Below are 13,452 nucleotides of genomic sequence, written 5' to 3'. Positions count from 1 at the left end.
GATTCTCTACAATTGGTTTAACTGTTCCTCAAGTATTAGAACTATTCCAAAATCAATCTCCTCTCCTTATTTGAGCATAGAACACTACTTAAGTTTACTCTGACTCTTGCAGGAATAGCTTTTTCTGCATTATTCTCACAGCCACCTTGACCAGGCTTGCTTTCTAACAGCCTTTGCTCTGTTCTGACTGACCTGTCCTGCTATGCTCCCCAGTGTCCTCTAAACCTAAGCCTAAGTAATGACTGAAACTGTTCTGCTTCTGAATCATTTTCACATTTAGCCTCCCTACTCCACATCTTTTTTTCAGAGAAAGACAAAACAGACCAGACACCTCACTGCTAAAGCTTGTGCCTTGACCCCACCGGGACTTCAGACAGTTACACAAACTCAGCCTGTGCCCAGCTCAGCTTCTGCTTATTATTTCCAGGAATGAGAATAAGTAAGAAAGAAATGAGAAATGATAAGAAAGAATAGCTGCAGATCATTCTCCGACAGCTTTTCAGACATGTTTCCTCACCAGACGTTCAGCTCTAACTACAAGAGCAATAACCTAATGTACAGTGGGGTCAGTGCCATAAACCATGAAGTCCCTCAAAAGAAATGTCACTGAAAAGAGAAGAGGGACTTGAAATTTAAAAATATACACTCCAATCTGTCACACTATTTTCAGTTCAGACAGTCACACTTTTGCTCAGCAAAGAGCTGTATAACATGTCTTCAAATACTACAACTTACTCAGCTTTTGCTCTTCCCAGCAAAGAACACAATCACACTTTTTAGGTTTGCCACACTAAGACAAGTCAAGTGTCTTTAAAAATGCTTTAAAAAAAACCAGCAAAACAATCTTGGCTACTGTAAAATATATCTTTTTTAAGATGGTAACATGACAGAGCTTGAAAGCTCTCCTGGCACAGGTTTCTCAAGCCCTAAACAGGATATTGCTTCTGCTGTCATCATCCATGCTGGCAAGCACATGCTAGATGTGTGATTCTCCTACTTGTGAGCCACAAAGGGATTTTTATTGATGAGGCCAAATATCTGACATAAAGAAAATTGTCAAAATCACTTTCTTGCCAGCACATAGGGCAAGCTGAAACACAGACAGGGCAACATGAAGTAGTTGGCTTTGGTGACGTTTGTTGTAGAAACTCCCTTTTCAAAAGTACTACACATTGTTATATCTCAACTCAGAGAACTGATCCGAGGGATCTGTTTGACTGATGGTTTACACTGTGAAGTTTGAGACTGAAACTGTTTGTTTTGTATCTGCTTGCTGTCTTTTTGCTGGAATGGACACCCAAAATGACTGTAAGAAGCCTTCAGTCCACTTCGAAAAAGGCAGTGTGATTCCTTGAGCAAAGCACAGTCAGCTTCCCAAAACAATCACAACAAATCTAGGACTAGGGCATAAGCTCCAGGAAAGGAGAGGCTTCACCCTGCAGAAAGCAAGAGTGCAGACTGACTGACATCAGCTATTTCAGGACTAGGCTGCACCTATTTCCAAGAACATGGACACTGATTGCCATGCAATCTCTTCAGTGCAGCTAATGGAAGCTTGTAACAGATATGGGAACCAGGAATGTTGACAAAAACAAATGAACTCTGATTTCTAGACATGATTTAAGCTTTCAAAATCGTTAATGCTTTGTCTAACAGCTAGTTATAGTTTATAGAGCATTAGAAATACCAAATATAAATCTTGACATAATACCAATAATAGTATAACTGTGTAAACAGGGAAGCCAGAAACCTGCATTGCTCCTGCCCTCCTCATTTCAGGGATGATTATTTTGCCTCTTATTGGGCTTGTATTCATATTTACCACATCATTACTGTGATCATTTCCTAAAACACTCAGTTATTCTGCTGCTTTATCTGCCTTGCTTGAATCAATGCATGTACTCTTCATGTCGCAATCTCATGATTAGCCCAACTGCTCTGCCTTTACGTTTATCCAGTGACACCCAATCTGCTTCCTCCTCATCTTTTGGTCTATGTCACATTGTTAACAAGACTTTATACACTGAATATTTTTGATGGCACTCTTAAGATCTGCAACACACCACATTAGGGCCCATTAAATAACTCTTCCCCAGACTCTTGTTAGTATGATTCTGCTAAGACAAGTCATTTAATTATGTGCACAGTTTGTCAACTCATATATACGTTGCGCTGCTTATTCCTTTCTAGAAACTATTCAGATGCTATCCTGTCCTTCATAAACAACATGACTGTGTAACTTTGTCCATTTTGTATGCATTATATGACTAATAATGTAGGTTTTCTCAGGAAAATCAACGCTTGAAAGTGGTGTTAATTTTGAGATAATAAAAGGAATCAAGTATTCTTAAGCCAGAAAATTAATACAAAAAGTTCCATTAAAAAAATAAACTCAAACATAATCAAAAGATAGCTGCTCATCCCTCAGCCAACCACAGCTTTGCCCTGTTAGAGCACCATAGGGGGGAAAAATAGATTTTAAAGAATAGCTTTAACAAACCGGATCGGCAAATATTATTATACATAACCAAAATAGTACTATACTATACATTTGTGTTTTGAGTGTGAACTTCGTCAGGCTTGGATGTTTCAATTTCTTTTAACTTTGATTATGAATTTCCTGAGTATGCACCATAGTAATGCTTATACTTTCAAACTACTTAGCCCTAACTTCAAATCAAATTTGTTGAGCTATAATTTTAAATAATAAAAAAAAAAGGATGCAATGTTCATTAGTACCCTGATGTAATTGTTGCTACCATGTTGACTAGGACCCCACATTTTATAACTGGTATTTTAATCCTCTTGGCTAATTAGCCAAGTACATTACTATTCTACCCAAAGTCAGAAAACAGAAGAATAAAAAAGATAGCAAATGCTAATGTTTTTACATTTTTGTAAACTCTTGTTCACTGTAAAGCAGCATAATATGAAAAGCTTCCAGTAGAATACATTCTACAGCAGAAGAGACAAAAAGCAACTCTGTGACCTACCTCATATTCCCCGCCATAATGAGAAACAGATTATAAATGTGAGAAAAAATGAAGAGGAAGAGGATGGTACTGAAGAACATCGTCATCCAAGACCCATGGTCCTCTCGAAACATTTTCAGACGGAGCAACTGACCTGCATATATTATGAGAAAGCATATTTTAGTCAGCCAGTAAATACATGTGTACACGATAAGAAAATCAAAATAGAGTGCTAAGCGATTTCTTCTTAAATCCAATCAGTCCACTGTGTGCGTGGAGGACAGATTTAGTATCATGCAGCCAAAATACTCTTCTGTAGTTCAGGGTCAACAGATATTATTCCTACAAAATCACAAGCTTGCTTGCACAAACTGATGAAAAACTGGTTTGGCTTTTTACAGTCAATCACCCTTACTGAGGTGGAGGTCTGAAGGAGTCCACATCATGTCTGTGGTACATGATCACACTGTGGCTGTGGTTTTACATGCACTACATGTGATTCTACATGCTGGTTAAGGAACTTTCGATGTTTCCATTTCAGTCATTAACATCTCTACTCACTGTGCTTTCAAGCTGGCACAGCAAGCTGAGCAGCCATGCACAACTGAACAGGAGTGGAGAACTGACCCATGCAGAGAAAAGAATATTTACCATCTTTTGGTTTTTCTTTCCTTTGAATTAGTAATATCAACCTGCTGATCCCCAAGCTCAATGAACAGTTGTGCTGCACATCAGTGCAAAAATGGGAAGGAGTGATGCATTGGAAGGGCAACTGCCTAAACCATCACGTTTTCTAGAAATCACTACATCCTAACACTCCAAAACAAATGCCACAGCAGGGAAGATCTCCTGGAAGTAGTCTAGACCTCAAGGCAAGAGCAACTTTTTAGTGGCATTTGAGCAATGTTTTGAAAAACAAAACTATTTATAAATTTTGAAGTGCCATAAGTATACCAAGCTGTGTGAGATCCAGTATTTACTGCCGTTTAGTTCTTGATCAGTAACAAGTCATTAAATCTTGATGGCTTCCTGTCTCTTTCCACTGACTATAGACAGCATCAGGCTAAATATCACATAACATGATATTAGTGATTTATCATATGTGAGAATGTGGTTGCAGAACCAGTTGAGGATGTGAGAAATTGCTTGGACTAGAGAGAAAATCCATATATCAGAGGAAAAGCCATCCCTTGAGTCAAAGACAACTCTTGCTTAAGCCCAAAAGTACACAAAAACACATGGTTAGCAATAACTAAATAATCACCTCTCCTCTCAGTAAAACTGAGATAACAATATTGTGCATTCTCATCGCTCTTCTGTTTTGTGAGGTAGTACAAGGCTGCCACGCTTTCTTGTCTGCTTTAACATCAACATAGGGAAGTCTGAAATAGTCTTAGACTCCAATAGTACTGAATTGCTGGGATGACCTCATAGAAGAGTGTGACATAGACTGGGCAAGTCCCAGAAGCCTTAGAATCAGTTTCAAATTCTACCAGTGAGACTTCAAATGACATTATGGACAAATCATTTACACTCTACGCTCAAGTCCTTGATCCACAAAGGTGAAAAGTACTATTATTATCTTTCTTACAGTGTAAGCATTTGCTACATTATACCACAAGAAGACCAAAAACTTGATTAAGCCCGTAAGTAAAACCATAAATAAAAACATGTCATAAGAGAACAGAGCTTACAGCCATGCTTACAATGCAATTACTATTAATTTCCTAGTCACATATGTAGACCAAATGCTGTCACTGCATCACAGAGAACTAAGCATTCCCTAGAGTATTTGAGCTATGACTGTTTCTCATGGTAATGTCTTGCCATTTCACAAACGTAATATTGCAAGTTTGTCAGAGCATGATTGATTTTACTGTCCTATCCTCAAAAATCTTACTGCAATACAGCAATCTTCCCCACCATGCCTTTTGTAATTTATACTTGGCTTTAATGGTTCCCGCTTTTCAATGATTTAAATAGGAGTGGGTGAATGATGGTGTAAAGGTGTGGAAAGATTTTTTTCAGTGCTTGACTCCCATCAAGAAGAACACATAACATTCCAGGTGGGATTTCAAAAGGGCTTTTTACCAACAGAGAACATTTAACATGTTTAAGAGAAATATAGTTGCTACAGTGGTCATTTTTACTATTAAGGTAACTTCAGAAAGACTGATCAACTTCCATGCAGTTTATTAAACAAAAATTTGTCAAATGCTGAGTTATAATGCCTCACTGCAATATTACAAAATAAGCTTCTACAGTCTTAATATTTTTTCACCACGACAACATAAAGAAAATCTCAGTTCCTTATGCGCATTTTTTCTGTAACCTATTTTCAAATGTTACATTCTGAATGAGAAGTCAAGAAAAAAAAGAAAAGCAACAATCATTACTAATAATGGTATTTTTAAGAGATGCTAAGAAATATTACAGACCATTATGATTCATTTCAAATGCTAATAAAGGTGCCTGATTCATTCATAATTTTCCTTTTCATGTCTAAGAAAGCTTTTCTCATGTGAAGTATTTGAAGCAGAAGTATGTCCCCTGTCATACATTATTTGCTTCCCTAATTTCATCAGGAAATCAAATGAGCCCATGTAGAATCTTATATTGTGTGTTTTTCTTGGACCCAAGCACTTTAATCATGTGATGTGTTGCACTTCATTCTGCAGAGAATGCCTTTTTCAAATAATAGTGGTATACCCTGTCGCTAAGAAAGATGCTCTGATGAGTCTCACCATTGGTAATAGGTGAAACTTTTGTCATGTTTTCTTCAGAATGTATTTTTCCTGGACAAGCTTTCCTTCTCTGTCTTCTCATCTTACCTTTTTCGCTTTGTCCTCCTGCATTAACATAAACACAGGCATTTCTCACCTCTGTTTCCTGTAGCCCTTTACCCATTTCAGCTGCTCATACAATTACATTCCATTCAATTTTCAGATCTTCATGTCTGCTCTCATCCTTCTTTTCCTCTTCTGAATCCCTCCATTTTGTTCAGCCCTCTCCTTTCCTAAACCAAACATATCTACTGGCTTTTAGCACCATTACAGATTCCATACTTGCTTCAGCATGAATACTCTGTCACCTTTTGTCTTTTATCTCCAAACATTTTAGGAACGCTGTTTATTCACTCACTGGAAGTTGTTTTTTTTCTCCTGGACCTCTACAATTCCATTACAGCTCCTTGAGCTGTTCTTATCAGAATTCTTAGTGGCCACTTTCTTAAAGCTCAGCCATAGTAGTTCCTCCTCATCTAGATGAGTATCATGCATATCAATCCAGTTGTTCATACTCTTCTGCCACACCAGAAGCCAAGACTTGTGAGGAAGACAACTGATAATTCAAGCAGTAAGGTAAAGGACAGAATCTAAAGATGAGACAGTGCAGTCAGGAGCTAGAAGATGTCAAAAGAGGGAAAACAGAAGGAAGATGATGAGCTGGACAGGAAGTATCAAGAGAGGTGATATAGCAGACTTGAGGTGGAATGGTGTGGGATCGAGAGAAGCAATCTCTAGGAACTGCTGTTTAATTGCAAAGTCCAGTTTGAGCATGGATTAAGGCTGGACATGTGGGAAAGCTGTAAAGGAGGGAAATTATAAACATGTGAGGTGTTCATTCAGGGAATGAAACGGGAAGATCCCAGGACTGGCGTGTGCTGCTGAAGACTGGAGAGGCAGGTTTGGGGCAGAAAGGCTGGAGGATCTGGGGCAGACATTGGCTGAAGTGGTAGGTAGGATTTGAGCTCTGGAGTAAGCACAGTTGGAGGATGGGCAATCGCTGACAGGGCTGAGATTTTGGAATGAGGTGAGAACCATGATGCAGGATAAGTGATAGGTAGGTGGAGTGAACCAGGCTCTGCAATGGGGCAAGAGGAACACAGGTTCCATCAACCAGTCTAGTAGTAGGGCAGCAACAAAAAGAATTCTGGCAGTGGAGAAGGGAAAAGGAAAGTGCAAGCACACACACACATGCCCCAAGCCCCTGTACTTTTCTTTTTCACTGCTGGAAACAATAGCAGCCCCAGGCCTACCTAGATTGCAGATAGGCAGTGAGTCTGTCCTTCCCTAAAAAGCAAGCAGTGGCTACTATGGCAATAGCAATTTATCCTGACTTACTGAGAGGAGGAGCTTAATGATAAAAGGTATCTCCCTTGCAGTTTGATACTTGCTCTCTGAAGAGCTGCTGTTGCATATGGAATATTACCAACACCTTGGATTAAAAACAGTACTTGCAAAATAGAGTTGTGATTTTAGAAGGTCCAGATTAATGGAGAGGAAAAGCACAGACATGAATCTGGACTTCTGTAAAATAGATAATTACACCATTTCTAAAACAGGTAAGAGGACGATTTATTAAGTATTCATTGCACCTGTATTCTCCAAAGCAATATATTTTTTCCTATTTAGCTATTACACACTGATTAATATGTACACGTATGCACAAATTTTCTACTCTTTTTAAATTATTTTTCACAAATATTGTATATTGTAGGCAAATTCTTACACTTTAACTATCCTTCTACTGTAGTTTATGTTTTAATCAGAGAAATAGTAGCTTAATCACAGTAACGACTGAGTCATTAACAGGAAAGGAATTCGGTATTAGCACAAGCTACTTAACTAATTGCATACAAATACTGCTGTATATTGCTTATTATTTCCATCATACTAGTAGCTATAATATGCTAAATGCAGTTAAACTAAAATATGTGAAATGCTCCACTTAATACTCGCATTATATATCCGTGCATATCAACTCAGCTGAACGTAAAAAGGGAATGCATGAAATGATTACCTAACAGGTAACATGTTGATGTAAAAACTGCAAATGATGCTTGATATTTTTATAACAAAACCTAGGACTCACTGTATAATGCTTTATTGATTTGGTAAAATTACCTGGAAAGGTACACTTTGAACGCACATGTAACTGAAATATATTGGTGTGTGAATAGTCAGAAATATGGAAAACCTATCTGTTAACTGGAACAGATTTGTACTTCATTAAAACATAGTTGGAAACAGGGAAACAAAATTCTCAGAGTAATCCTGAGCAAAGAAAGAAATTAAAAACTACAGCAACAACAAAAAAAACAGTTAATGTAAAATTAGGGCTTCTACCATAAAGAATAGCAAGCAAAAAGGAGCAAGGGGGAATGAGACTAGATAAGGAATAAAATTACATAAAATAAGCTGTTAAATCAGCTCAATTTTTTTGTTGGTTTTTGTTGGCTTGGTTTTTTTTTTTACTTCAGGCCAAATTAATTGCTTCTTATGACTTTGTTAAAAATGTCCAAAAACCCTAGAGGTATGACAGGGGGGATTATGGCTCCTAGGATATATTTATACATACAAAATAAGGTATTTTTTAAATAAGCAAACATGCTAAACCTAATGGAACTTGACAAGTTAAATGCTATATGAATGACTACCAGTGACGAACTGTGAACTACAATTAGCTATATACACAAATAAAGACACAATGCTGCCTAGCTTCAAAAGAAGTTTCCTCTAAAGGTATTTTTTTTACTGAAACAAGGTCTTCCATCTTCTCCAGGATTTTGGAGGCCATACTACAGGTACAAGGGGAACGCGGGCTAGGAGAGACTTCAAGATTTAGGGCCCTGCAACCAACCAGGTCATCAGCTGAAACCTGTTTGACTTTCTGTAAGAGTGTGTAGGTGCTACTGGGGACAATGACAGAGGAGCTTGTAGATACTCCTTGTCAGTCACAGATCTAAGCCATGCTTCTATAAGGACAGGAGAAGAGACAACCCAATAGGCAGATATGAAACTTGAGTAAAACAGGTAACTTTTTAAAAAACTAAAGCTTTTCTAGCGTCTTTAGATCCCCATCCCATAAGATGGTTAGATTCATTAGAGTGCAGAAACAGAAACAAGAGAAACATGAAATTCTTACCCATCAATTTAACATGCTTTCTTAATTACTCAATTGAGTGACGGAGCCTGTAAACTTCAACCCTTTCTTAGGCATATGTTTAGTATTTTAATACCAAGCCCTTCACTGGATCAGAGGTATTCCTTTAATTCTGCATGCCCCATCATGCGATTGCTCTTTCTGTCCGCTTAATGTCCACAGACATCTCCATCAGTGGCTGAAACTGTTCAGCTGAAAAGTTAATCTCAAGAAGTTAGAACTACTTTTTAGCCTTGAAAACCCAATCCTACTTTCATCAAAGTCTGGCAAGTCTGTTCTTAGTGAGCACTAACAACATATGCAACTCCTCATCTGCCACAACATAATGTCACGGTGCTGTTGCCCATTCTGCCACTGCTAAGAAGTGTGGCTGGCCTTGTTTAAGAGTACATGGAGTAAGCAGTGAGCACAGCAGTGTTCAGAAAAAGAAAGTTTTCTTAAACTACAGGTGCAGGATTTTGAACTGTGAAGGCAGTCATGTTACATCCTGTATCTTGAATCATTCTGTTGGTGCTAAGACGGGAGAGAGAAATCTTGCCATTTTCTGACATAAAAAAAAGTCGCTTCAGAAAATCACTACCTTACATAGGCAGATCCGGGTAGCTCCAATGGCCTCAGCTTACAACAAGGCATGCTGACTGTATTCCCACACTCAGTGAAACTGTTCTCTTATTGTACAAGGCTTCAAATTCTTCTGATGGAAGAGAAGAAGCTCTTATTATAGCACAGAGCTTGGGGTCAAACCCCTTTTGTTCTTCTCTTATTATGTTACCTTGGGAAAGGTGTTTGTTTTATCTCTGCATATCTGTTCCCCTGTGTCCACCCTGTAAGTCACTCACATCAACTGGAAAGCACACTGTTTCAAGAATCTAGTCTTGATTTTGGCCTCTAAGCTCTACTATAATACAAAGAATTAGTAGGAGACAGAGTATTTTAGAAAATTCAAATACGAATCCCAAGGTAGACACATGGCAAATGCCTACGCAAACACATATTTTCTAACCACGCTCTGAGTTCCAAATGCATCTTACTCAGCTGTGGAGTTCCAGCCCCTCCAGCTACAAAACTACCTTCATATAGTTCAACCCTGAGTGCAGCCCAGTAAACTGAAGGTGATGAAGGGGATAGGGGATTTATTAGTTCCTAATACAGTTACAAGGCTACACATCCAGGCTTTATTTCACCAACTTGCAGCAAAGTGGAGCAGGGGGCACAGCTGCCTGCCTCCCTCCATTTAGACCTACATATCGTCCTTTTCCAGGAGCTTGATGAGATCAGGAACCTGGTATTTCAACTCCCTCATGCAGCTACGGCTGTGATGTTTACAGCCAGTTAAGGGCTTATTTATACTGCCAATACAACTTGGAATCCAGTGTTTAGTGCCTTCATTTGTAACTATTGAAAAGGAAGGTAAAGAAGTAGGAAACACAATTTAATTCAAAGCACATGTGACCTCTGGCCAAGAGTATTTTAGGAAAAGATAGATTTCCTCTACATATTCAAGCCCCTTTTAACTGAATGCATAATAAGAAAATGTTACTGAACTATACTGTACCTACTAGAGTGGCTACATTTTAATGAGTTTACAGGGATATCTTATAAAATTCAGCTGAAGAACAAAAATTACACGGTTTGTGTAACCTTTTATATTCACAAAGGCTATGGAGAAGAGTAGGGAAAGAGAAAGAGTACATCTATCCTGGGTTAAAGTACAATGCTTCGATACTTAACAAAATAAATTTAGAGAGCAAACATTCTCCACCTGTGAAATACACTGTGAGTAGAACAGATGGCTTTCTAGCCATATTAACTTCCTGGAAAGTCATTTAACTACTTTTGTGGCTGAGCTTCTAGAGAAACAACTCTCCTTCCTAAATCTGTTGAGTACATTCTAGTAGCTTTTCGTCAGCTGGATGACATGAGCTGGGTGAACTGAACGAATTTGCAAAGCACAATAATGCAGTCTCTATTTAGCAGGTCTTCATTGTAGCTACTGTTTGTTGTGTTTTGACCTGTGTCTGTGAACCTACCTTTGGAAAAGTCATACTGTACTAAGGCTGACACGAAAGCAAAACACATTATGTTCAAAAAACCCACTACTATCAACTTCATCGCTGAAGCTGTTTGAAAATTTTGAAGGAATCAATAACATTTTGAAAAAAGTTCTTTCTTGTATTCAAAGTGTGGTTTGTAGTGAGTAAAATTCCATCCTGTCATCCCATCAAGCACTGTAGTGGATTCTGATCTACAAATCGCTACTTGGATGACCTTCATACAAGGCTCCTGGCATCTGCTGCATTGTTTGGAGAGAGGTTCTAGAGACATAACAGCTGCAGTTGGTGACAGCTCATTCTAGAAGAATATTCCAGAGCTTACTTTGTCTTTTATTAGGAGGAGTACAAAATCATTGGGAGTAAATGTAAGACTTCACAAGTGTAAAAACCTGGTTTGGAAAAATACACTGCAAATCTATATTCCAGATATTCCATAATGGGCATTGATACAAGCTTGGCCATAAAGAGTGAGACAAATTCTCTCTAACCCCACCACAAGCACAGTGGCTTTGGCCTGGGATATTCATTTACAGAAGAAATAAAATAAAATCAAATAAAATAAAAATTAAAAATAAAAATAAAAAAAATAAAATAAAAATAAAAATAATTAAAATTAAAATTAATTAAAATTAAAATAAAAATTAAAAAAAATCCAGAGGTTTAGATGGACAGGTTGCTGTGGCCTCCATTAGAGGCAGGGTTTCATTCTGATTTGTTCCAGTGCTGTCTTTTGAATCCAAGTCAGCCCACCACACAGAGGCCCATATTATACATGCTTCTAGGCCCACTATGAACACTCAAGGCAACCAAAGGAAGATGGAATGAGTGTGGGCAATTGCTGTGCTCCTGTCCTCTCTTCTGCTTTTCCAAAGACAGACACAGACACATCAGTGGGTGAGGGGATGCTGCTGTTACTGAGGGTGTATGCTTTCATCTATTGCACACTACACTAAATATTAGACAGGAAAGAATATGAAGGTTTGAATAAATGAATAGTTCATGAATATAGTTCATGAATAACTGTCTGTGGTGGTGGTGTAGAGTAAGCTTTAAGTGTTACCTACTTTGAATTTACATTTTTATTTTTTCAGATAGAGTAGAGCTTGTACACCATACCATATTCTGACTTATTTTGCCAATTCAAGCATCCTGGATTTAACTCAAAAGCTTTGAATTTCAAATTCGGTTTAAGTCTAATTCAATTTTTATTTTGAAAGCTGTTGGTCTCTCTTTTCCCTTCAGGCACACTCTATGGAAAGATGATGAATGGTACATGCACTATTTTCCTTTGCAACAGAAATCTTAAGCTGGAGTGGTATTGTTATTTGCTGATTCTGGTTTGCATTTTCACTTTATTAGTAGGATTTCTAGGCAATATACTTGCACTTCAACATTATGTGTACTGCATGAAGACATGGACAACCAACACCATATTTCTCTTTAACCTGGCACTGTGTGACTTTACTTGGACTCTCATGGCACCCTTTTCAGTATATTATAGTCTCCAGAAGTTAACTGTCTTTTCCAGCCAAACATTTTATCAGACCATAACACTGTTTTTTAGTATTAACATCTATGGAAGTGTCTATTTCCTGACACTCATCAGTTTTGACAGATACGTAGGCGCTGTCCATCCTATCACTTCATTAACATGGTGGAACAAAAGAAAGGCTGTGTTTTGTACCATCGCAGTATGGATCTTCATAGTGATTGCATCGATGCCAGAGATCTACTACACAGTTGCAGCTGGAAGACAACATGCCACCATAGATTCCCTGGATGGCACAGACGGACCTTTACAATTTGTAGTGCCATTCACACTCTCCAAGGTTGTATTGAGATTCCTAATTCCAGTCACAGTCATCTTTACATGCTACATGTTGACTCTCAAAGCACTACTACAACTCAGTAAACGCCAGCAAAGACGGAACAGACTGATTAGACCTCTGTTACTGATTTCAGCTGCTATGGTTGTATTTGCTGTTTCTTTCATACCTTACCATGTTATGATGATGGTGCTACTAATTTACAAAATTAATTGTCAACCTCCCTGTAGGAACATGAACACAATAAGTGCCATTTATGAAGTCACAGAGATCATCTGCAGCATCAACAGTTGCCTTGACCCAATCATTTTTACTGTAGCAAATAAGACATTCTATCAAAGAATTAAAAGAATAAGATGTCATCCCAAGTGCCAGTGCTGCTGTCGCCTGACAGGAAGTGTAAAGGACATTGCTTTATCCCCAAGAACAATAACTTAAATACCAGTCTACAAAGACACACATCTCCCATTGCACATTTGGCTTTGCCCATCAGACCCATTTAAAACTTGGTCCCTGTGTTGTATAGCAATCTCTTCAATAATCAAGAATACACAGCAAAGCAGAGAAAAACTTAATGTGAAAAGAAACCCTAGCAACCCCTAGCTTCACAGAATTGGAATTTTACATGTTCTTGTACTAAATATACCTTAACTTATT

The 13,452-nt window shown here is 38.1% G+C and overlaps 2 protein-coding genes across 3 annotated transcripts in view; one reads left to right on the top strand and one right to left on the bottom strand.

Annotated features, from left to right (window-relative positions):
* Positions 1-13,452, bottom strand: part of TMEM117 (transmembrane protein 117) — a 225,909-nt gene that overhangs the window by 186,973 nt on the left and 25,484 nt on the right. For both annotated transcript variants that reach the window (XM_061467794.1, XM_061467793.1), the window contains exon 3: positions 2,994-3,126. In XM_061467794.1, the coding sequence (XP_061323778.1) occupies positions 2,994-3,126 (133 nt within the window). The remainder of the gene's footprint in view (positions 1-2,993; positions 3,127-13,452) is intronic.
* LOC133276383 (P2Y purinoceptor 1-like) lies at positions 7,245-13,233 on the top strand. Its single transcript, XM_061467091.1, has 2 exons — positions 7,245-7,314; positions 12,212-13,233. Exons 1-2 carry the CDS (start codon positions 7,245-7,247, stop codon positions 13,231-13,233), a joined length of 1,092 nt encoding a protein of 363 aa, XP_061323075.1.

Source organism: Pezoporus flaviventris, unplaced genomic scaffold (assembly GCF_033815535.1).
Source record: "Pezoporus flaviventris isolate CSIRO_AGI_PZ_B2104156 unplaced genomic scaffold, CSIRO_AGI_Pfla_v1 ptg000045l, whole genome shotgun sequence".
NCBI lineage: Eukaryota > Metazoa > Chordata > Aves > Psittaciformes > Psittacidae > Pezoporus > Pezoporus flaviventris.
Note: the sequence above shows the minus strand (reverse complement) of the source record. Positions and strands in the feature narration are given on the sequence as shown.

What these genes read in the sequence shown, in the direction of transcription:
- LOC133276383 (XM_061467091.1), top strand. Translation starts at nt 7,245, where the DNA reads ATGGAGAGGAAAAGCACAGACATGAATCTGGACTTCTGTAAAATAGAT. An exon ending in TTACACCATTTCTAAAACAG is followed by an intron (nt 7,315 to 12,211) that starts GTAAGAGGACGA and finishes TTTTCCCTTCAG; the next exon opens with GCACACTCTATGGAAAGATG.